This window comes from Bombus impatiens, unplaced genomic scaffold, assembly GCF_000188095.3.
Source record: "Bombus impatiens unplaced genomic scaffold, BIMP_2.2 scf_0096, whole genome shotgun sequence".
Taxonomy (NCBI): Eukaryota; Metazoa; Arthropoda; class Insecta; order Hymenoptera; family Apidae; genus Bombus; species Bombus impatiens.
Genome location: NT_176515.1, coordinates 769,468 through 792,023, shown reverse-complemented (window position 1 = coordinate 792,023; position 22,556 = coordinate 769,468). Strand labels below are relative to the sequence as shown.

Genomic DNA, 22,556 nt, shown 5'->3' with positions numbered 1-22,556 from the left:
GTAATGGAATGAAATAGGGAAGATTGGATGTGGGATGTTGCTATCGGATTTTGTATATATGATATCCATGGATATGGAGAATTAGAGAATAGAATTTAGAATACGAGACGAGTAGAATACATATATTCTTGATATTTGTTATTTTCTAACATTTTCCTAAACAGTTTCTGTAGATCTGAGATCAGGAAGTTGTACACGTCAACTGCTAATTGTTGGAAATTGTTTCTATAAATTGGAAAGCTAGTTCAAACGTAATTACAAGCCAGTATCCTAACGTCCGTGAATGTTTGTTAAAAAATCCCAAGGAAAATTTATCGTTAGTTTAAAACAAACGCTCGTTCAGCTGTCTGGCGTGTAAACGTACGTTGTACCTGTCGTACACGCTCCGTACGTGCCGTAACGAAACTTCGTCCGCGTTCAGATCGTTCTTCGACGATTCAATTCGATTTCCTCGAACATTCCGCCAGCTATGAATCATACTGCGAGATCAACTTGAGCTTCGGCGAATTGTAGAGAATTACGTGATTGGTCGCTCGGAGAGACGAAGTTGGTTTATTTCTGCACAAGTTTGGATTTACATAGCGAGGTCGTTGATTCAGGTTGCAAGGAATATACAAGGCTGAAGGGACGTGATTTATCGTTGTTGTGAGAAGGTGAACGATCGTTTGATCACGGTAAAGAGGTGTGTCGAACGACAGTGTGTAGACTCGACGATGAATTAACGAGCGATCGATTAATCAGGATATAAGGATCGAGACAGAGTCCAAGTTGCTTTCTACCACAACCTGCCGATCAATCAGCATAAAATTATTTTTAAACGAATGCTTTTACGTGCCATTATCGCCAAAGTTTATGCGCAAATCGTCTGTCGCGTGTCAGAATATTATTTTAATCGCGTGAATTCGACCGTTTTAAACGTTTTTATTTCGACTCGTCGTAATTCTTAGACTTTCCACGCTTTACAGAATACCAAGGCTAAGCAATATTTCGACGTATCTTACGTAATAAGTCGAAATCTTTCGAACAAAATAATCGGTTCCCAAAACTGTTAAATTGATGGAACCAATTAATTCGACTATTTAATCAGAGATTAGTTGCGCGATTTATGTACAAGACATTGTCGTAATTTAAACAGGACTTTCCATAAAGGTAAATTTAATTAGAAGGTGATGCTTGCTTATTTACAGGCCTGCGGAAAGTGTACCCTTACTACTTCACCTTCACCACGTTCACGAAAGGAAGATGGGTGGGCGAGAAGATCCTCGAGGTATTCGCCAGAGAATTTCGAGCGCATCCGGCAGAAGAATACGAACGTTGTATTCGTGCAGGCACTTTGACGGTGAACTATCAAAAAGTGGACGTCGATTACAGATTACGGCACAACGATCTGCTGGCCAACGTCGTCCATAGGTAAAAAAACTTTGTACCTTCCACTTTGTTGCCCGTTGATTGGAAAATTGATCGTTAAAAATAGTATCGAATTATCGGGAATATTCTCGAGACATAATTATTTTATTATCGCTCATAAGCTTGCAATTTCTGAATGGCGATCAAACACGACAGTATCCTCGGAGAATTTCTCTCTAAACGATAAAACAGTCAACGATAATCCGTTGCTTCTAGCATATGTTAGTCGATGTGATTTCATTCGAACATCGTCGTTGTCGAATAGAACAAGAAACATTTGCGTTAAATTCTATTTAATGGAGGATGATAGATCGAAAGAAACGCAGAGGAAAGATAACAAAAAGCAGGGATCCCTGTCCGAAGTGACTTACGTTACTCGTCGTTTGAAACGCGGCAATTGTACAGGACGATTCTGTAAACTGGGACGAGATAAAACTCTTTTCCGAGCGGAACAGGAGGGGGAGGGATTGAATGGCTTAACGAGCACTATTTTTCTATGCTTCCAGACTTTCCTCGAATGCAACTCGTACGTTCCTTTTCTTCTTCGTCGTCTTTTTTCTTGCGTGATATTATGTATCCCTTAATGAATCCCTTTTAATGGCATCCCCTCGTTATTCTACAAGCTGTTGAATAGTTCGCGAAAACGATAACGACGTATTCGGAGAAGTTTATGAAAAAATACAAAAATACGTTTATCAAACGTCCGACGACCAGTTTTATTTTCATTAAAAGATTCGAAAGTCTGGCACATTTTACTTTCATTGCAGATTCAAAGCTCCGAGATATTTTATTTTCGTTACAAGCTTAGGAATGTTTCGCGCGAATGATATCAAAAATAATAAAAAGTTTAAAGATCGATCTTGTCATAGATTACTCTAAAATATTTTACATACAGAGATAGGAAATATTCTGTACTGTATCGTAGTGGAGATCGATCGCTGCGTAAAAAATTCTATCAAAATGATTCGTATCGATATAATCTGTAACTCGGCACGAAGAAAACAGCTTCGGTCTTCGGCTCTGAAATCAAAGATAAATTCCTTCCATCTCCATCGACAGACCCCTTCCGCTCCCTCGTTCTTCCAACGATCAGGAGAAAATCAGAATTACGCGGAAATATCTTTACATTTCATTTCCAGTTCCTGCCGTCTGAAAATTCGTAGATCCGTCTGCTCCCCCTAATAACCGAAAGTCGAACGATCTTCCCAGCCAATAATCCCGAAAGAAGGTATTATCCTATCTTGACTAAAATCGGTGGCAGACCGTCACCGGATGAAAGAACAAGAACGGAAATCGCTGGCACGAGTGTTCCCAAGTGCGAATAACAAGAAACCGGCGCGTTATCCTCACGTTCACGGTGGAACCGCAGGGTGGAGTGTCCCTCGATATCCTTGGCACGGATATAAAGGAATCTGTGCCTCGCTGTTAAACGCGCCATCGCTCAACCAGGTTCCTATTATCAGCACGGTTATCGTGTGCCACGAGATTGCGATTCTTGCAGCGGTGTTTGAATTTCAAGGACAGCCGTGAAAAAGAGAAACAGCAGAGAGAAGAAAGATTCGGTCGGTGGACACGTTTTTACACATACGGCTATGTACAAAAATATCGAGAATAGTTGGTTAATTTTGGCAAAACATATAATCGAATTATGAGATTAAGCGTAAAATTTGTATATTTCTTTTGTTTATAATATTTTATAATATCGTTTCTAATACTGGATACGAAAAAATATTGAGACTATTTTCTGTTTTCTACAAGATGTGATTCAATTATGAAATTACGCGCTGCATATCTATGTAAGATCCGTAGATCCGTTGAAAAATTAATTTGATATTTGAGGAAGGTTGTACGGACATTAAGTCGATCGTACGTGACTGCACGAAATCCAAGGCTGAGGATTTTTTTTATTGTAAAACGAACCGAGAGAAGGATCACGAAATTTCGTCAACGTCGATGTTTCAAGAGATATCAGCTAAGATAATCCACGACAAACAGCAAGAGAAATATCGTGCGAAATAAAAGTGAACCATTCTGCCACTATTCGTCGTTTTATTTATGTAGAAGAAGCGAAGCAATTGGACAACTGAGTGATTTAAGCGATATACACAAGTCATATAGAAAACCTTGGAAAAATAAAACAACAAATATACGTACTTCAAAGAAATACATAGAATCCATGTTTAGGACGTATCGTCGATTACGAGAAAAAGATAGACTTTGTACGATTATAGAAATTATGGCGAATTACGAGACAAATAGCTTTAATTTGATTCGAACATCCTTCTTACTCGAATAACCCTACCTTACTTTATTTGCACAAACATTCGCCGTCTATCTATCTATGGTCCATTAAAAATAGCGATTCGAGTTTGCGTTGCGATCGAGAAGAAAGAGAAAGTGAGAAATTGGATGGAGATCGCGAGCTGTTTCGTTCCGAAGATAATTGTATTCGATAAGTGTCCCGATTTTGAATAGACGTTCCACACATCGACCTGCTTCCATGTTGGACTCGTTTCTATAGAGGTCTTTAATGATGCTTTTAATGATACATCTCTTCGGTCTTGAATATCAATTTTTAAGCGCGTTGCCGCTAATTACCTGGCTTGCTGACCGACTTACAAACGTATTAAAAATTTTTCCGTGAAAATAACCTTCTCGTTCTACGTTCTCGTTTATACAATTCTTACATATTGTTTCGCTGTTTGGTCTTTAAATGATCTTTAAAGCACGATCTAAACAGCGCGGGAGAAATTATTTCGTTGATAAAAATTTGTTCAATTTCGAACATTCGAGGTTCGTGCATTTCTACTTCTTTTAGATGTTATCTTCGAAGTTTCTACGTAAATGTTAATCGATTCCAGCTTCATAAGCATAATATTATCTACTTATTATTCTTCGAACATATCCAATTTTCTTTTCATCCAACGCTGCAAGAATATGCTCGAACATGCTCGAATATGCAAATACCATTCCTTGTACATGCAAATTAATTCGATATACAAGATCAGATCGATTAACAGGAATTAAATAGCGATAAATCGAATAATAAGAGAATCATCGCCGCTTCTCTGAAACATGGCTCTTATGTAGAATCGTTCTCCTCGCCCATTAGGATCCATCCATTTTCTTGGGATCAATGAAGCTTTTTATGACCAACTCATCGAACGAAATAATTCGGAAAATAGTTTCGACGTTTGGAGAATTTACGAGCTTACGATATTTGTTTGTCGTTTCTATCCTCCTTGTGCCATATCATTTTCTTGGTGAACGGAAACGCGGCTAATTAACTCGTCCGTCGAATAAAAAAGTTTGCTCGAGGTCGCCTCGTGTTTCATTCTTCCATCTAGAATATTAACCTTCGTTCTTTTATTAACCGTCTGATTTGCATCTAAATCGCGTGACATTGAATTTATTTCATCGACTACGTGGATTCCTTTCCTCGGTCACGCATAATATTCAGGCCAGTGGCGCGAAACCGAGCGCGTTCGCTGCCTCGTGTGCGACGCCTGCCATTTTAATCGCCAGGCGAGAAGCCACATGGTACGCCCGCGGCGTAGAAATCGCGCTCGGATCGCGACTGCTTCTCGCAATTGCACAAAAGGCCTCCTCGATCAACAGGAAAGCCGTTCCTCGCGGGTGAAGGTCTCGAGAATAGACGATTCGGGTCAGCCTGTTACTCGTCGCGGACAATAAGACGCGGATACTGACGTCACTCTCGATGGAAAGATCGTTTTCGAACGATAAGCGCTGTTAATTGCCGTGGCATTCTTGGATTAATTGCCCGATGCCGAAGCTGCCATTCTCTGTTACTCGATGCGAAATTCTTTGGAAAAAGTCTCGATATCGTCGTCCGGATGTTTCTACGCTACTTAGAATTCATCGTAGGATCGTTCGTTTCGTCTGACGTCGCTTGATTTTAAAAGTGATTTTCTTTGAATTACGATCGTTTGTATTTGCGATGATTTACGTTCGGTTTCACATTTGTCGGTAGCGAGAGTGGTTAAAGCGTTAAAATTGAAAGTCTCTTCTACGATAAATTTGCCAACGATCGAGTAGATACGTTTTATCGGGACGGAATTATCGCTGCGTGTCTCTCGGCTCGCCGAAGCTGAATTTTTGAAGAACACTATGCTGTACCGACAGATTCGCGAAACTCGCGACTCAACGTTCTCGAGTTAATGCTCTTTGCTCGATGCTTGCAGAAACTTGATATTGCTCGACGAGTTAATGCTATCTGGTCGCTTGATCTCCGTTCGGCAACTTGGTCGTTTCAAAATCCTCGTGCAACGAGGCAACTTCTAATTTCGCTCGTCACTTTCGCAAGCGAAGAAAAAGTGGTGAAAGAGTTTAACGGGTTTTCTTTGTGGATGGATTTGGTCGCGAAAGAACGTCTTACGAGCTGCGGATGGAACATCATGGAATTTTCGTGGAAGGACTGTAGTGTGAAATCGTACGATTAATCGGACTTGAAAGCGCGCGAGTTTTAATCGTCAAAGCATAAATCCGGAAAGATCCGAAAGGAGGCAAGATGCTTTTGAACAAAGAAAATCAATTACCTGCGCGTATCTTTGCGCAAAATGTATCTACATATTTTATATTCTCGACTGCATTTTTTTCCCTCGTTCTAGCCACGCTGCCCGTAACTTGGAATTTATCACTGCAATAAATATTCGCAATTGTATCGTGAATTTCAAGTAGAAGCCAGTTCGTATAAGGAATAGTCAAACATCAGGTTGAGGACCAAAGTTTCGTGGATCGCGTACCAAGAGGGTAGCGCTAATTCCGTCCATTTACGGACGAATTTCGTTTGCTCCCCGGAGGGAAAGGAAGAGAGCGAGCTACAGGTGCAAGATCAGGCGGAACGTCAACTGCGCTTTAATCACGTTTCGAGTGTTCCTCGAGCAGTTTATTAGAGCTTGGCTTTTCCACGCTTATTATTCCGTACGATGTTTAACGAGCGAGCGTTTCAGCTCTGTCTTCCACTCGCGTTCCGACTGTATCAGCGACAAAGTACTTTTTAATGGCGGATGACTACGTTGGAATACATATTTTTCATTTAAATGCATATAACTATGAGGCTGCTGGATGAATAATCGCAAGGTTATCGTATTTTACTGTTTCTACATTCTCCGCGTTCAGCATTTCATAAAACTTTTGATTTCATATTATTATTCGAAATAGTCAAATATTTGGTTAATAAATTAACAATAACGTTATTTTTTTATATGGATGAAATAACGGAAATAACGGATGAACGATAAACAAATAACGTACGAACATGGTTAATATATTTGATTCAACCATTAAAACGAAGGAAAATAACAATATTTTAAAAAGTGTCGTGAAAGGTATCGTAAAAAAGTACTCAAGGATATCTGGGTTAATATCGAGTAACTTTTATACGAAACTCGTTTATCCTTGAACGCGCTTGTCGTTTTTCGAAAAAAGGATTACGGTTAGCCCGATAAAATCAACGTGCTTAACACGTAGAAATCAAACGTACGGTAGATACGTTTTTCAAATTGTCTGAAAATTTTCTTCGAATTTCTCTTGAAGAAGGAGAAGTTCATAAAACGGTATAAACATAATTCGACGCGTGACGTTTACATGTTTTCCGACTAGATACCGGGATAACAGTGACTCGAATTTACTATCCCGCGACTCGTAAATTGGATTGACCCCATAAACGTGCCCCTACTCTCTACATTTGCATGCTTTTATCAGAATCTATTGCTCGAACGGAATCAGTTTCGTTCAACTAGATGCGTCCTCTACCATTTAACCAACAATTCCATCGACGATCCATACTTGTACCGATCGCATTCTTTAACGCAATTTTTCCTTCTTCTCTCCCCAATTCTTCAACATTCGAACATCTCTACCATCGAGATTTTTAATTTTTGTATCTTTTAACATTTTCTACATTTCGAATTCTCTAAATTTTCGAATTCTTGAAACTTGAAACGATCATTGGCGTTTTCCTGCCGCCTAAACGCAAAAAGTGTACGTCAACGGGGGAATATCAACCCCTCAACAATGTCCTCTCATGTTGTCGCAGACTCGATTAAAAACAGCGAGGATCCCGAGATGCCGCTGTCTGCCTGTATTCTCAGAGAATTTGCATTTCATGAGGACACCGAATTAGTTTCCGCATGCATTAGTCGGCTATTGGATGGACACACGATATTGTAAGACGAGACACGAGCCAGAAACCCTGGAGGATCAGCTGGAAAATTGCAGAAAGATTAATTGTTCGTTGACCGAATTTATTTATGCTCGTCCCGATGATAAATTGTTCCTGTCACCTGTCCCGCTAGAGATTCTTTTCAAAGACATCTCGATTTGTTGTTGAGAAAAATTTAACAGAGTCTTTATGGGAACGGGGGCTATATTTAATTCAATGTAATTTAATTTAATTTAATTTAATTTAATTTAATTTATTGATCTAACGGGTGACGATAAAAGATTAGAGCACAATTTGTATTTTTATGTGTAGTCAGATTAAAGATGAGGAGAGTATATGTTATGCCGTGTGCTTTAACACGCTGTAACAAATGAAAATTGAAATTTCTATATAAAACTTTTGCGTAAAAGTTGGCAAATGTTGACGGTAAAAATTGATAGAAACATCGAGATAGAACGATTCAAAATTCGCATAAGCTGCTCGTTATCGTTTCGGTTCGCAGTCAATAGGATTCAGATGGCCGACACGTTCGTTGATAATAAAATTAAATGTCGAGCCTTTAATCTTGCGGAACGCGATTCGACGAAATCGGCAAGCGCCAGAAATATCGATGGATTCCGGCGTAATATTTGCGGATCCATCGAAGTTGGAATTCCCAGTTTATAACGGGGCGACGCTTTTCCAATACGGATCGTGCGATTTCGTTCGAATGGCTTTCATAATTTACACGCGTACGCACGCGTACGTATATACATGTAGGATCGAAAAGACGGCGGTTCTACACAAAGAAACGAGTCAAAAGCATAAACCAGAATATTTCGATAGCAGGCTTCGCTTTCTAAAAAGTCGGTTTTAACTTCTTTCCGTTTGTACGTGCGTGTACGCCTAATTCATATTTCATCGAAGCGTAATTCCAAGGTAGAATGGCCAATTATCTCCGTCAGTCGTATTCAAATATTTTCCAATCTCTTATTCGTTCTATCGAATAACGGAGAACTTGAAACAAAATATACGATAAATTTAATCGCTCTAGAAACTGTCGTTCTTAAAATTATTTTCCTATTAATTAATAATAGTACGAAAGAAATTTCTTCGAATCGTCTTAAAAGCGTTTCAATGGTTTCTTACATTTTTATGAATATTTTTTATTACCATTTTTGTGTTTTATTTCATCAGATACTTGAACGACCTTTTGTTTTAATTACCGCGTGTTTTAATCGGACGCTTCCTGCATATGCATACTATGTATCATTTGAAAATGGACGTACGAAGGGACAAGTAGTTCGAGTAGAAAATAAAAAACACGCGGTAAAAGTAAAATTATGTCAGGACCAGTGATTGAACGTTTCTGTTTCGAAATCCTCTTTGGAGCATGCATTTTATGGGACGACGCGACGGCTGATTCGCACCGGTTGGTCGAATAGAGAAAAGTTTTCATGGTCTCGTGGCTATCGATCCATGTCAACTTCAAATTCATTTTTTTACCTATGTATGCGTATACAAGCTTCTCTGCTGGTCCAATATTTAACATCCATTATTATCTCGCCAGACGGTTCTTAAATTTCTCGTATCATATTTTTTCCTCCCCTCGTCGAATTTTTCCGTCTTTCCGTTTCTCTCCGCGATTATCGAACATTACGATCCAATACGATTCGCAATTTGAAACGTCCTGAATAATTACCTTGCCTCCGTTCTATCGTTAAATGCGCAATTGCAAAATTCGAGAACCTGGAAAACCTACGAAATCTCTCAAACCGTGATCGATACTCCACCTAAAATTATCTCCCCTTGAATTCGCCGCAATTATTCGATTATTCCAGTTTACGAGTTACCGTTTCGAAACTCCTGCCGAAACTTGTTTCAAAACTTGTTCCTCCTCGGAGCTGAATTCCTTTAGTCTTCAGATTACAACAAAATCTTGGATGCAAAAGGAGACAAGAGAGAGAGAGAGAGAGAGAGAGAGGTGACGTAACAGCTTGCTTAACGAAGCTGGTTGGCGTTGGTTAATCCTCAAAGATAGAGGGTTGCCGGCATGCACTGGCGTCGTTGGTCCGCTGGTAAGTCAAACCGAGTGGCAAGGGATGGGTCGAGCGTGTTGCGGGTCGAGGACGAAGCTGAAGCTCGGTGACAGGTTGATTTATTAGCTCGGACCGGGTGCACGATGATATCTGCAAGGATCGCAAGTCGCTTGTTTTTCGAGCTACACGGTATCTGTTACTCGCGAAGAAGCAAGAGCCTGATAGGCAGACCTGGTGCGCGAGATCGTAGATATCAACCCTTCTGAGTTTCGACCTTTTGCACACGCAGCCGTTCACGCATCGCTCGTCTAGGGGATCGATCTTCGTTCTAGTAACTTGCCGCTCTCGTCCTGAATCGAGTTAAGCCTGGGGTGTATTTAACGCTGGAATTGAAATTTTCCGAATAACGGAAGCGCCAAGGGTTCACAGGCTTCCGTGTAATTTTCCTGCTTCGATACCTCCGATAGGAAATTTAAGCAGCAGCGAAATTAGAAAAATCTCCAAGGTTTTGTATACTGGAATTTTGTCCAGTTTTACGGTTGAGCGTTAAACAACTACGTCGAGTCTACTACGTTCCTCGAACCATCGTCGATTGAATCGTATAAATTTGGGGAAAATATAAAAGAATTATCTCGTATTTTCTCATTCACGCGCTGTCATAAAGCAAGGAAGCAGTTGATCGCGTCATTGTCGCGCAAAGATTGCTCGTCAGTACCTTCGCGATTCCTCGACGAACAGGAGAAAATCAACGAGTACGAACAGATACGCCGTTCACAAAGGGACTCGACACTGAAAGACGAAGAGTTTCTTCTTTTCTTTTCCGTCCTTTCGCTCCTTTTCTTTCTCCTTTCTTCTCTTCCTTTCTTCTTTCCTTTTTTTTTTTCAAACGTTAAAAAATATCCCAAAGCTCGTTTCGTGCTTGTTCCCTAACGGTTTCCCCGCGCCCGTTCCGGTCAAGTCGCTTTTGTGCCATGTTCCTTCGATTTGCAGACTATTCCGTGGGAACTCCGGCCTCATTGTCCCGTCTACGTTTCTCTGTTCGTTGTACGCCGCGAAAATGGAGGAACGAGCGCGCGCGGACTCAATGTATCGTGCCTCCATCGGCACTACAAAAGGAAATGACCGAGAAAGGACGGATCGGGAAGAATGAAATCGCGGATTTCGCTTCGAATCGGCCCCCTTTCCTCCCCACTTGTTTCAAAATTGCGCGTTTTGTTCGCCGAGGGTCGTTTGTCCCGCGACGATTTTTTAAAACGGTCATTGTTTGTCCGACAAACGTCGAAAGAATAGCTTCGGATTGGCTGATACTTGTAAATGTATTGCTGTTCGGATTCATAATAATTGATGGCTTTCTTTCTTATCGTATATATTGTTATTGCCTCAAATTATACAATTATCTATCATTCGTGTAAGTCGAAGATGCAATTCGACGAAAAGCTATCGTAACGTTATTCGAGTCCATTTACGCGACCAATTTTCATCCATCTTCGATCACATTCCTCTTCGTTTATACCAGCTAATGTTAATTATTATCGATATGTCAATATCATCCGACAACGTACGATATTCCAATTATTACGTATAATTATTGGAATTAACGCGCGGTACAAACGCGAGCGTAAAAAAGGAAAACGAAAGACCTACAGAGGAGAACATGAAAACATGGTAATCCGAAATGGTTGCAGAGAATGAAACTTTGTAAAAATAAAATTCGAGAAAGAGTCGACGTATCCCTCGCGTGGAAAAGTACTGGACGGAGAAAGAAGCGGAAGAGAGCTGTAAAAACACGCCTAAAAGCCGTGCCTTAAATGAGATAACGAATGAAAGTTGACGATGCAGGTATATCCGCGAAACGGCCAAAGCCAGCGAAAACCAGTAATTCGACGAAATTCACTGGGATATTTTACCGCGGTGGTTACCAGTGGAACATTTTCTAGCGAGAGATGGAATTTCCAGACAGTGGACGGAATTACGAGGGAAGGGCATAAATTCAAGGGTTGGATTGGCGCACGAGGCAACAACTCCGGAGCCACCAGCCGTGCTCCTCTTCCGCAAGTTCCAGAGCTGGCTGCCAAATTCAGCAACAAGTTCGCTTCCGTAACGGGGCGGCGTACAGGAGATGTCGTGGCTACGACCAAGTCCTCCTCCTCTTCCTTCTCCTCCAGCTTCTGACAGAGGAGAAGCGCCGATGGACGGTTGTATTTCTTGGCAACCACCTCCGCCAAACATTGTCACCGACCCTACGTCAATTTCAAGCAACAAGTACAGTTTCCGTTTAACTTTCCGTGCACACAACCTAACCCCCGGCTCTCGCCGCCATTCTAACCGGTCGCCTTGGCACTCGACCTCGCGTTTCGCGATAACACTTTTGTAGACCACTTATTCAGCGAGCTGAGATACACTCTTATCGCGAACCCGCGATTCTTATTCCCGCTGCGTGGATTAAACGTCGCTTAACGAGTCGGCGGATCTTTATGCAGCTATGCGAGTAAAAATAACGTGTCCCAAATGGGGTACCGATAAGGTAGCTACGTCGCACGAAAGAAAGGTAAACCAGAGGAAACGTACGATCGTAATTTTGTGGGATGGAATTGCATTTGATAAAATCAGCGAATAGGCATACGGCGATGTTCGCGAAAGTATAAACATTTAGCGTATGCAAGTTTTATTGATGTACGCTGCATCTCGTGGTCGTAAACCCGCCCTAAAATGTTTCATTCTTAAACAGTTTCGAGATATCGCGGAACACGCATCGATGAAGAGATTAATTAGCTTCGTGGGAATAAATGACCAAGATGGTAGAAAATCGCTGTAATATAAGAGTAGCAATTTTGAACTTTCTTTCATCCAACGTCTAAAAGTCACGTCTAAAAGAGTATCGACAGCTAAAGACGATCTTGACGCGGAGTTCTCTGTATCTGTCAAGAACAACTGCAACCATTGAAACTGCTAATAATCTGATTCTCGATTTCCCATTTTGCCCGATCAAAGTAATTGACTACCAAGCAGATGTAGCGCGCAGCTTTGTCCTTTCACGGATCATCCCTGGCGTGCGTTTAATTGCTCCAACCAAAGATTCTTTATCTTCCTGCATCACGGAACGACCCATCGTTCGTCCAATTATTCGTTACGCCGCAGTTTCTGCAGCTTTTCGGAGCGTCCAAAGGAAGGTTGGTCTTGTTAGACGCTACTCGAATTTTCCACGAACATAATGAAACGTCGATAGGAAGGGAATGAATAATCGGAAAAGCGCGTCCTCCACCCTCTTAGTTTACTATTCTGCGTATCCTCTTCTTTCCTTTCTCTTTCCATTTTTTTTTTTATTCCTTAAATAATCCATCCGCTGGAATAAGTAATCGCAGCGGGGCTGGTCTCTTACGCTTCGAGTGCTTTCGAATTGGCGTTCGATCGACGCAATTAATGAAAACGTTCGTAGACACGAAAGGTATCTGTGTTTTTTATTCGTGAAACACGAGAGCGAGAGCTTTGTTCTCGAATGAAACACTCGTGGACGCGAAACAGCATAAATTGAGAACGGAAGGGGATGGCTTGTCTTCCGTTTAGCTGGTTAAATGCGTTTCTAATTCATTGCTAAAGGCTACTCTCGTGCGAAATTGCACGACGTGTCCGACGGAAGCGGATCGTTCGACCACGGAACCGCTTCTGGCTAATTGAATTATCCTACCCAATTTTCCGTGTCGCCAGGGACATGCACGAGAGCGGTTGTCGTAGGATCAGTCTCCCTGCGAACGAGGGCGGAATTAACGCTTCTGATCGCATCCTCTCTAGGTTTTCGCGTGTAGCGCTTGACGCAGGTAAAAGTACCGAAAACCTCGTCCTCTTCTTCGTATTCTTGAATCTTTTATATTTTCTGTAGCGTGGGTCGCGCGTATCTTGCTTCGCACTTTTTAATCGCGTCTGATATCAAATATTTTAGTAAAATTATACGTTAATGACTAAGAGCATTTCTTGCATCGCGAGACGATCATCGACCCTTTGCACTGCGAATTTTATTTCAATTTCGTTATCAGCAGCTCCCGACGTTTTTAGACGTTTTTATTTGAAATTTACTTTGACTAAAAAATAAGACAATTTAAATAATTAAATAAAGGAAGAAAGAAATTCACTTAAATAGCAGTTTTATTCGCACTATTGTTGTATTTTGTAACTTTTAAGTGTACGATATATCTCGAAACAATTTCCAAGACGCAATTCTGGTTTTCTTTCGCACGTTTCACAAAAGAAGGTGGGACTCGACAAAGGAACTCCCGAGATAAAAACTGATGCCGAGTCACGCTCGACGTAGGAGTGCGAAGGGTTAATGTACAAAGTCTTTCGCTTATTTCCTTGATTATCTGTAGCATTTATTCGAGACAAGGAAGGTCGCTACTATCTGATCTCGCGCAGAAAATTTCGCGGTTTAATTAAATTTTTGCTAAAAATTTTACCTCGCCATCGTGATAATAAAATAAAATCTTTTTGTCGTTAGTCGCGCGTCTATAAGGCGACCATTAAGTGGAGAGAGGATTGGCAACGGAATTAAAAGGCCGTGTTAGACTCGATAGAAATATTGAATTTCCATGGAGAAGCGTCGCGTTAGACGGTCTAGACGCGTCGCCGTGTCGCATCGGCTGACATTTGAAAAGTGCAACACTCACCGTGTTACAACTACGACGCCTTCCAAATTTAACGCGGGTCGCATACCGACGTGACATGCATCTCCAATGAAATATGCACGGCTGTTTCACACGGGTTTAGTCGGTACATCGGTGAAACGGTCGCTCACGAATCGTCGATAAATCGCACGAGTATTAAATCGACGTTCTTCGATTCTTCATTCTTGTTCACCAGATAAGGTATCGTAAAAATATTATTCAGCGCTATCCGGAACTCGTAATATGGTACTCGTTTATCCTTCGACATTGTTTTTACAGACAAATTATCATCGATTTGATACGAATTGTCGTATCTTCGTATATTTATTTGATTTCTTGCAAATTGATATTTTTCGTTAATATCGATGGATTAAAAGTCGTCCCCTTGAGTAGAATTTTTGCGAGATAAAACGCTAATTACTCGTGAAAATCCAATGTGAATCATAAGAACGTGAAAATATGAATTGCAAACCGAGCGTCGTTTCACTGAGAATTTCCAAATATCACGTAGAATCGTGGAAACATTTCTGACGTACAAGTATTTAAATTCATGACGACGATAAAGTAACGGTCGATGTAGCGTTTGAACGAGTCGCTTACAAGTATAAGCTGGCGACATTCTGTAAATCTTTCCGTGGTGTCAGCAGCTATCGTCGGCCAATTATTCGCGATCTCGAAAAGCAGTCGCGCCTAATTATTAGATCACGGCTAGACCGACGTCGAACCTCGTCCCTGAGCTCGAAAAGCATTTTCGTAATTCCGCGTTGTTCGGCTTGACTCCCGAAATAAATCCAGATACTGGTTGTTCGCGGCGGAAACGGACCGGTCGTCCACGGTGGATACAAAATGGAATCCCTCCGAGAATTATACTCTCCAACACTGGATTTTCTCCGACGTTAGTTTCCTTCGAATCCTGAATTTATCGCCGTTAGGTTTCCATTCGAAAATCGTCGAAAGAAATTTCTTACTAATTGCGAAAGAAACCTTACTTCGTTTCGGAATATTTCGTTTCAATTTGTACGCTACATCTTTCCACAGGATCGAAAACTATCGCTGGAAGAATTAAAATTTCAAACAACTGTTATCTCGCAACATTTCCATATCCTCTCCGAGTTGCCAGCTTTTGTATTATTCCGTTTATTCGTTGCACTTTCGCTCGATTTATTATTCCGTTCCTTTCACGCTACTTCGGCTAAATTTTTAACAATTCACCGACCTCAAACTCATTGCTTGACGGCGGCTCCGCAAACGGGCCACCGAGTTCGATTAGTTCCATCATAACTCGAGCAATTGCGGATCGCACAGCCAAAGGACCTTCGTCCCCGGTTCGACCCCGATAACCGCGGGGCAAACTTGCCGAGATAAGGGATACTCGTGGTCGATTCCTGTGCGGTTATCTGGCGAGGTGGTGAATCGAAAGGTCGGGACGTCGTTTGTCACCCAGAAATCGTGTCCTCCTTCCCTCTAAACTTTGAATCGCTTTCCCAAGCTGGAAGAAACGTGTTAATTTCAACAAAGATCAATCTGTCACCGTTGCAACCATCAACTAACTCTATCCTTCGCAATATGATATTCTGAAAATCTTCTTTTACACTCCGTTCGATTCGTCGAATTACAATCGCTTAAAGCTCTCGATATTTTTCCTTTTTTTAAATAAAAGTAAATTCTAATAGGGAGAAGTTTATCAACTCTTTCGAGGTTGACATTTTTTCAGACGTCGTACAATTTTATTCGTGGTAATTAGCGTTAATGGAAATACAAATTTCTCGATATTGTCGCAAAAAAGATATAACGCAGCCAAATTTAAGATTAATTCGACCAGAAACAACTACATCTGCCGGTCAGTTTGTTAACGTTTAATTTACTAGTACGTTAAAGTACTATATAACGTGTACTCGATATTAAACGCGATCGACTGTATTCCAGCGTAAATGTTTTAGTTTCTGTGGTTAGTTCGAAATATCCGCGTAATACCGTTGCATGAAATTTTCCCAGTTCTATCAGCCACGTTTCACAGAGAAAGCAGACGGAGCGAGGAAACCTCTGCCAATCAAGCTCGATTAGAAACGTTTTGCTGCAACATCTAGAAGCACATTCGCGCGTTTCTCCTTTTTCTTCAAACAACCGTGCGTGTTCTCGTATTTGTTTTCTTACTTAAACATTGATTAATTTCATTCAAATATATATATATATTTCCTAAATTTCCTCGCAATAACGTTGCCGTACGATTGAATTTCGCGTTATTAACACTAGAACTACCACAGCAGTCGAATCGACCGGTTTTACAATTTTATTTTAAAATTTCCACTTCGTGTTATATTTTTTCTCCGCAGTGATGTAATGACTTTCGCAACGATAACTAAAAGAATTATATAATGAATTTTATTTTGTCTTTTATGTATTCGAACTGAAAATAATTTTGTACCAAGGCCACTTGTACCAATACCAGTCAAAATGCCTGGTACTTGTCAAAGTGTAAAAGGGTGCTGCGATCTGTTTATCGAACCCCGATTAACCAGTTTCCTCGCTTTGTACAAATTGTCACACGTTTTTCAAATTTTTACCGCGTATCGCTCGATACGACGATATCAGTTTTCAGGAAAATTCCGGATCGATCGCTAGATCTCTAGATGCTGATACTGGAAATACCATAGCAGTGAAAATGATTGGTTCTACAATTTTATAAATGTGTCGACCCTCGTTTAGGGACGATGGTCCCAGATGGATTAACAATATCAAAAATACGTCCCCGGTTCGACCCCGATAACCGCGGGGCAAACTTGCCGAGATAAGGGATACTCGTGGTCGATTCCTGTGCGGTTATCTGGCGAGGTGGTGAATCGAAAGGTCGGGACGTCGTTTGTCACCCAGAAATCGTGTCCTCCTTCCCTCTAAACTTTGAATCGCTTTCCCAAGCTGGAAGAAACGTGTTAATTTCAACAAAGATCAATCTGTCACCGTTGCAACCATCAACTAACTCTATCCTTCGCAATATGATATTCTGAAAATCTTCTTTTACACTCCGTTCGATTCGTCGAATTACAATCGCTTAAAGCTCTCGATATTTTTCCTTTTTTTAAATAAAAGTAAATTCTAATAGGGAGAAGTTTATCAACTCTTTCGAGGTTGACATTTTTTCAGACGTCGTACAATTTTATTCGTGGTAATTAGCGTTAATGGAAATACAAATTTCTCGATATTGTCGCAAAAAAGATATAACGCAGCCAAATTTAAGATTAATTCGACCAGAAACAACTACATCTGCCGGTCAGTTTGTTAACGTTTAATTTACTAGTACGTTAAAGTACTATATAACGTGTACTCGATATTAAACGCGATCGACTGTATTCCAGCGTAAATGTTTTAGTTTCTGTGGTTAGTTCGAAATATCCGCGTAATACCGTTGCATGAAATTTTCCCAGTTCTATCAGCCACGTTTCACAGAGAAAGCAGACGGAGCGAGGAAACCTCTGCCAATCAAGCTCGATTAGAAACGTTTTGCTGCAACATCTAGAAGCACATTCGCGCGTTTCTCCTTTTTCTTCAAACAACCGTGCGTGTTCTCGTATTTGTTTTCTTACTTAAACATTGATTAATTTCATTCAAATATATATATATATTTCCTAAATTTCCTCGCAATAACGTTGCCGTACGATTGAATTTCGCGTTATTAACACTAGAACTACCACAGCAGTCGAATCGACCGGTTTTACAATTTTATTTTAAAATTTCCACTTCGTGTTATATTTTTTCTCCGCAGTGATGTAATGACTTTCGCAACGATAACTAAAAGAATTATATAATGAATTTTATTTTGTCTTTTATGTATTCGAACTGAAAATAATTTTGTACCAAGGCCACTTGTACCAATACCAGTCAAAATGCCTGGTACTTGTCAAAGTGTAAAAGGGTGCTGCGATCTGTTTATCGAACCCCGATTAACCAGTTTCCTCGCTTTGTACAAATTGTCACACGTTTTTCAAATTTTTACCGCGTATCGCTCGATACGACGATATCAGTTTTCAGGAAAATTCCGGATCGATCGCTAGATCTCTAGATGCTGATACTGGAAATACCATAGCAGTGAAAATGATTGGTTCTACAATTTTATAAATGTGTCGACCCTCGTTTAGGGACGATGGTCCCAGATGGATTAACAATATCAAAAATATACTACATAACGTGGAATTGCTTCTGTAAGAAAGTAATAAATCGATAAATATAAAAATATTCTATTATTACGTATTTTTTAAAGACCAGTCATTTTCACTGGTCTTGGTAGAAATAACTTCGTGTTAACTAATTGTAGTGTTAAAATGCAGCGTGCTGTAATAAAATTTACGAAGGAGATAATTATACAACTGAAAGTAATTGAAAGTTTATTTCGGTATTGCGGTATTGCGTAACCGTTGGCGCGTTAATCTCCGAGAAAGAGGAAAGACATTAACGGAGTAGTTACAGTGTGTACTTTGCGTGTTACATCTTGCACGCATTTCGCGAAATAAAGAATACCATGCTAGATGTACCATAACGGAAGAGAATGGAAGATAAATATTTCTCTTTATTCCGAGAGGAAATATTTTTAAGACACGTCAGCCCATTTTCTCGCGAGAACTCGCTCCCTTGGTACTGTGTTGTAATTTTACGGCGAGAAATCCTGAAATTATTTACAACAAAACCTCCTTCGATTTAATCCGGTATTATGTAACGACTCTGCGAAACGAACTGATGCGCGAAGATTCCATTCGGTACGGACATTATCCTACAACGTTTGTTTAACAGCCGTCAATTTCCGTCACGCGTATCCCCCAGAACGCTAAATTAAGCAACGAAGGATAATAAATATGTCGATCTGTGCCTTCCGAGATCGATTCGCTGCCAAAAGTCGATCGGGCCAAATGCGCGAAACAGAGTCCCAACGACTTCTTTCTCGACCAGGCGTGAAGAGTTCGCGCGATTTATTGAAAGAGGAAACAATAGTTTCGAAATAGATCACGTTTGTTTGTGGAAGAAACGGAGTTCGCGAGAACTCGTGAAAGTGCTTAAAGTAATTTCTGCGATTCGAAAGATATTTATTCGAAGTAAATGTACGTCAGATAATTATCAATTAAAAATAACCAAGTATATACAGTCAGCCGTGAAAACCTTCGTACACGATGTAGCTAATCTGTTTTTTTTTTTTTTTTTTAACACCAAATTGTGTCTTAGATCTTCCGTATCTTGCATAGAGAAGATGATAATTCAAAGACAGAACGAAACGAAAGAGACTGTGCTTTCGTGAAACTGTTAGAAAACTATGGAAATATGTCAGCTAAATTAAGCTTCGAAATACATCTATCGGTCGAAGCATGCGGAAGTTTCGATCGAAACGAGCAGTTCCCAAGGGTCTCTTTATTCGACCACATTCTAAACAAAAAGGGAAGCGACGAATCGATCTCGCTGGCAAGATGCTGTTCAACTTTTAATTGTAATGCTGATACCTCATCGCCGAGCGATCCGAAACTTTCGAAGAAATTCCTTTCCACCGTCGATGCTCGAGCTTCTTCGTTGTTTAATCATAATGGTGTCTTATTTCGACCGAGGTAATTATTGGATTACAAGTAAGAAACTTGCTCTGGAATCCATTTTATCGGACAACGATACATCATGGGAAAAGAAATTGAATTACCTTCTGAAAAGTCATCGTAATCTGATAATCTCTGCGATCAGTCAGCTGATTCGCCGACTCGTCCAACTACTAGCGTATTTCTAACGTAAAAATAAATTGTTTATAACTCGAGGAGTAAGCTTCGAACGACGATTTCGTAATTAAATGCTACGATCACACCTTATAAATGTCCCTCCTTCTCCAACACTTCGTATAAAAACAACCGTATAAAATTCAATTCAACGACCGTCGTTCCTCCAAAAAATCCAGTCGCCACGCGCCGTTTCGAAAACAGAGTGGAATCGTCTTGCACTCGAGTCGACCGAAAGACAACCCCTAGAAATTACCCGGACGCGAATTGAATTATTCAAAGAGACGTCTCGGAAAGAAGGGAGAAGCGTCCCCCCAACGATACTTTCCTTCGCCGACAAACAGAAGGAAACAGTCGGTGCACGCGGTGATAGAGTGAAAAAGGAAGAAAACGGAAGAAGAGCCAAGACACGAAAACGAAGGAAAAACAGAGAAGGAAGAGGAGAGAAAGCGCGAAAGTACGGTGAAAGAGAGAAGCGACGAAATGGAGGATGAAGCGCGGCAGAGAGCATTGGAAAAAGGTACGTGGCAGAAAGGCGGAAGGAGAAGGCTTCGCGGTGTTTTTCTTATTGTCTTCGAAAGCGAAAGAGTGCCGACGCCACGCGACGACTAGCGCAGTTTCAAGGAATGCATTAGGTAGATGGAACGTGTAATTGAACTCGCCGAGAACGTACACGAGCTTATACGAGGAAAGACTGGCCACCTGTCGTCGTTGCGCCTCCTCTTTGTCCCGTTTTCACGATCGTTTTTCTCTTCGTATCGCCATTAATCTGTTTAACTTGAGTTTTGCGGGAGCGTAAAGGTTCTGGTCGACTTGCCCGAGGACAATGGGCAACTCGAAGATAGGGATACGGATACTATAAGTTCTTCGGAGACTTTTGAAATTTGAAGCGTTAAAAACAGAGTCGGAGTAAATTTTGGATTAATCGGACGATCCTTAAGAGGATTGTTGCGTATCGAGAATCTTCCTTGAATAAGGAAGGAAAGGAGTAGAGTTTTCGGAGGATTTGGCAGATGGGAGGGTTTTAGAATATTATCGATATTGGTTGTTCTTAATTCCTTTACATCCTTTACATCCTTTACATCCTTTAGGATCCTTAATTTACACTTACGCAACATTTTGGTTGGATCGCAAGTGACGTTACTTAATTATAAGTTACTTAATTTTAGAATATTTTATTCTCCGCATTTTATAACGCATAACAGAAATTGCCGAAATTTATCAAGTAAGATATAGAATCCAAATAGAAAACGAATACTTGAAAGATCGCTCAAGATCAACTGCTATTTTTAACGAAAGGAAAGAGAAATTATTGCGGTGTTTTATGACGTTAGCAAGCGAGGATTAATTAAGAAATTAGAAACGGAACAGTTACAAAGCGATTGAAAATTGAAAATTCACTTGTCGACCGTGTTTCTCTAAACGTTCGAAGTACAAAAGAAATTGGAGCGAAGAGAATGTTGGATACCATGGAAGGTAAAGTATTTAACGAAAGACATTTTCTGTCGTGTCTTTTTGAGTGATATAAATCGAACATCTGAAACTATGACGCTTGACGAGCGAAACATTTTCCATCGTGTTTTTTCTCTTTTTGAATAATATTAAAATGTAGGATTTTTTTTTTGGAGAGATACAAGTCATTCAGAAATCCTCGAAACCGCATGAGCACGTGTTACGAGTTAACAGTTCCAAAGAGAATCATGCACGTTCAACGCTTTATGGACTGGAAAGAACAGACATGTTCGAACACCTTCCCTCGTGTTTCGAGATCCGACTCCCTTCCCGCGAATCGTTACTGTGCACTTCTCTGTCGTCATTTCTACATGTACGAGCTTCGTTTATCCGGACATTTGCCACCAAAGAAATATGTCATAATCAAATTGAAAATAATTAGCAATTTCGAGTTTTTCTTAAAAGATTGGAAGAAAAAGAAATTCAGAGCTTTCCGTTCCCATAGTATGGATATTATATACCTTTAAAACGCTTTATATAACAACCATACTATGCGAAGGGTCTTGGAAAATGTAAGTACGACCGGTAAAAATACCGGTTTCTTGTGTTACAGTTTTCTACGTCAAATTCTCCATAAAAATGAAAATCAATCCAAACTTATAATTGTTTGATCCTAGTATCGATCCTAAAATTAAGAGTCGATACACTATTAATATTCGTAACCGAGATCGAAACGCAAGAAATCTTGTGCAACCGATCCATCGACCGTCAAAGACACACCGTTTCATTGGAAATCCCACGCGAATAAACGAAGCTCCATTCTGTGGTATGCGTGCGTGTAAGAAAGAGAAAGAGGGAATGAATGAGAGTACGCGCAAGAGGAACAAAGCCACGTTAAGCTGGTTGCGATTGGTGTGTTGCAGACACGAGGTGCCTGTCACCTCGGAGCCGATCACGGTGATACACATGGACGAGGACGTCGTCGTGGTCAACAAGCCCGCCTCCATCCCTGTAAGTGGTGTACTGCCAGGACTGTACTGCCAAAAAAAAAAAAAAAAAAAAAAAAAAAAAAAAAAAAAAAAAAAAAAAAAAAAAAAACAAA

The 22,556-nt window shown here is 40.5% G+C and overlaps 1 protein-coding gene across 4 annotated transcripts in view; it reads left to right on the top strand.

Annotated features, from left to right (window-relative positions):
- LOC100744401 (RNA pseudouridylate synthase domain-containing protein 2-like) overlaps positions 1-22,556 on the top strand; it is a 181,859-nt gene that overhangs the window by 146,481 nt on the left and 12,822 nt on the right. For all 4 annotated transcript variants that reach the window (XR_004460857.1, XM_012394635.3, XM_033318431.1 and 1 more), the window contains 2 exons: positions 1,188-1,410; positions 22,378-22,465. Coding sequence is in view for 3 of the 4 variants with exons in the window: in XM_012394635.3 (XP_012250058.1) it covers positions 1,188-1,410; positions 22,378-22,465 (311 nt within the window). In the remaining variant the exon portion in view is untranslated. The remainder of the gene's footprint in view (positions 1-1,187; positions 1,411-22,377; positions 22,466-22,556) is intronic.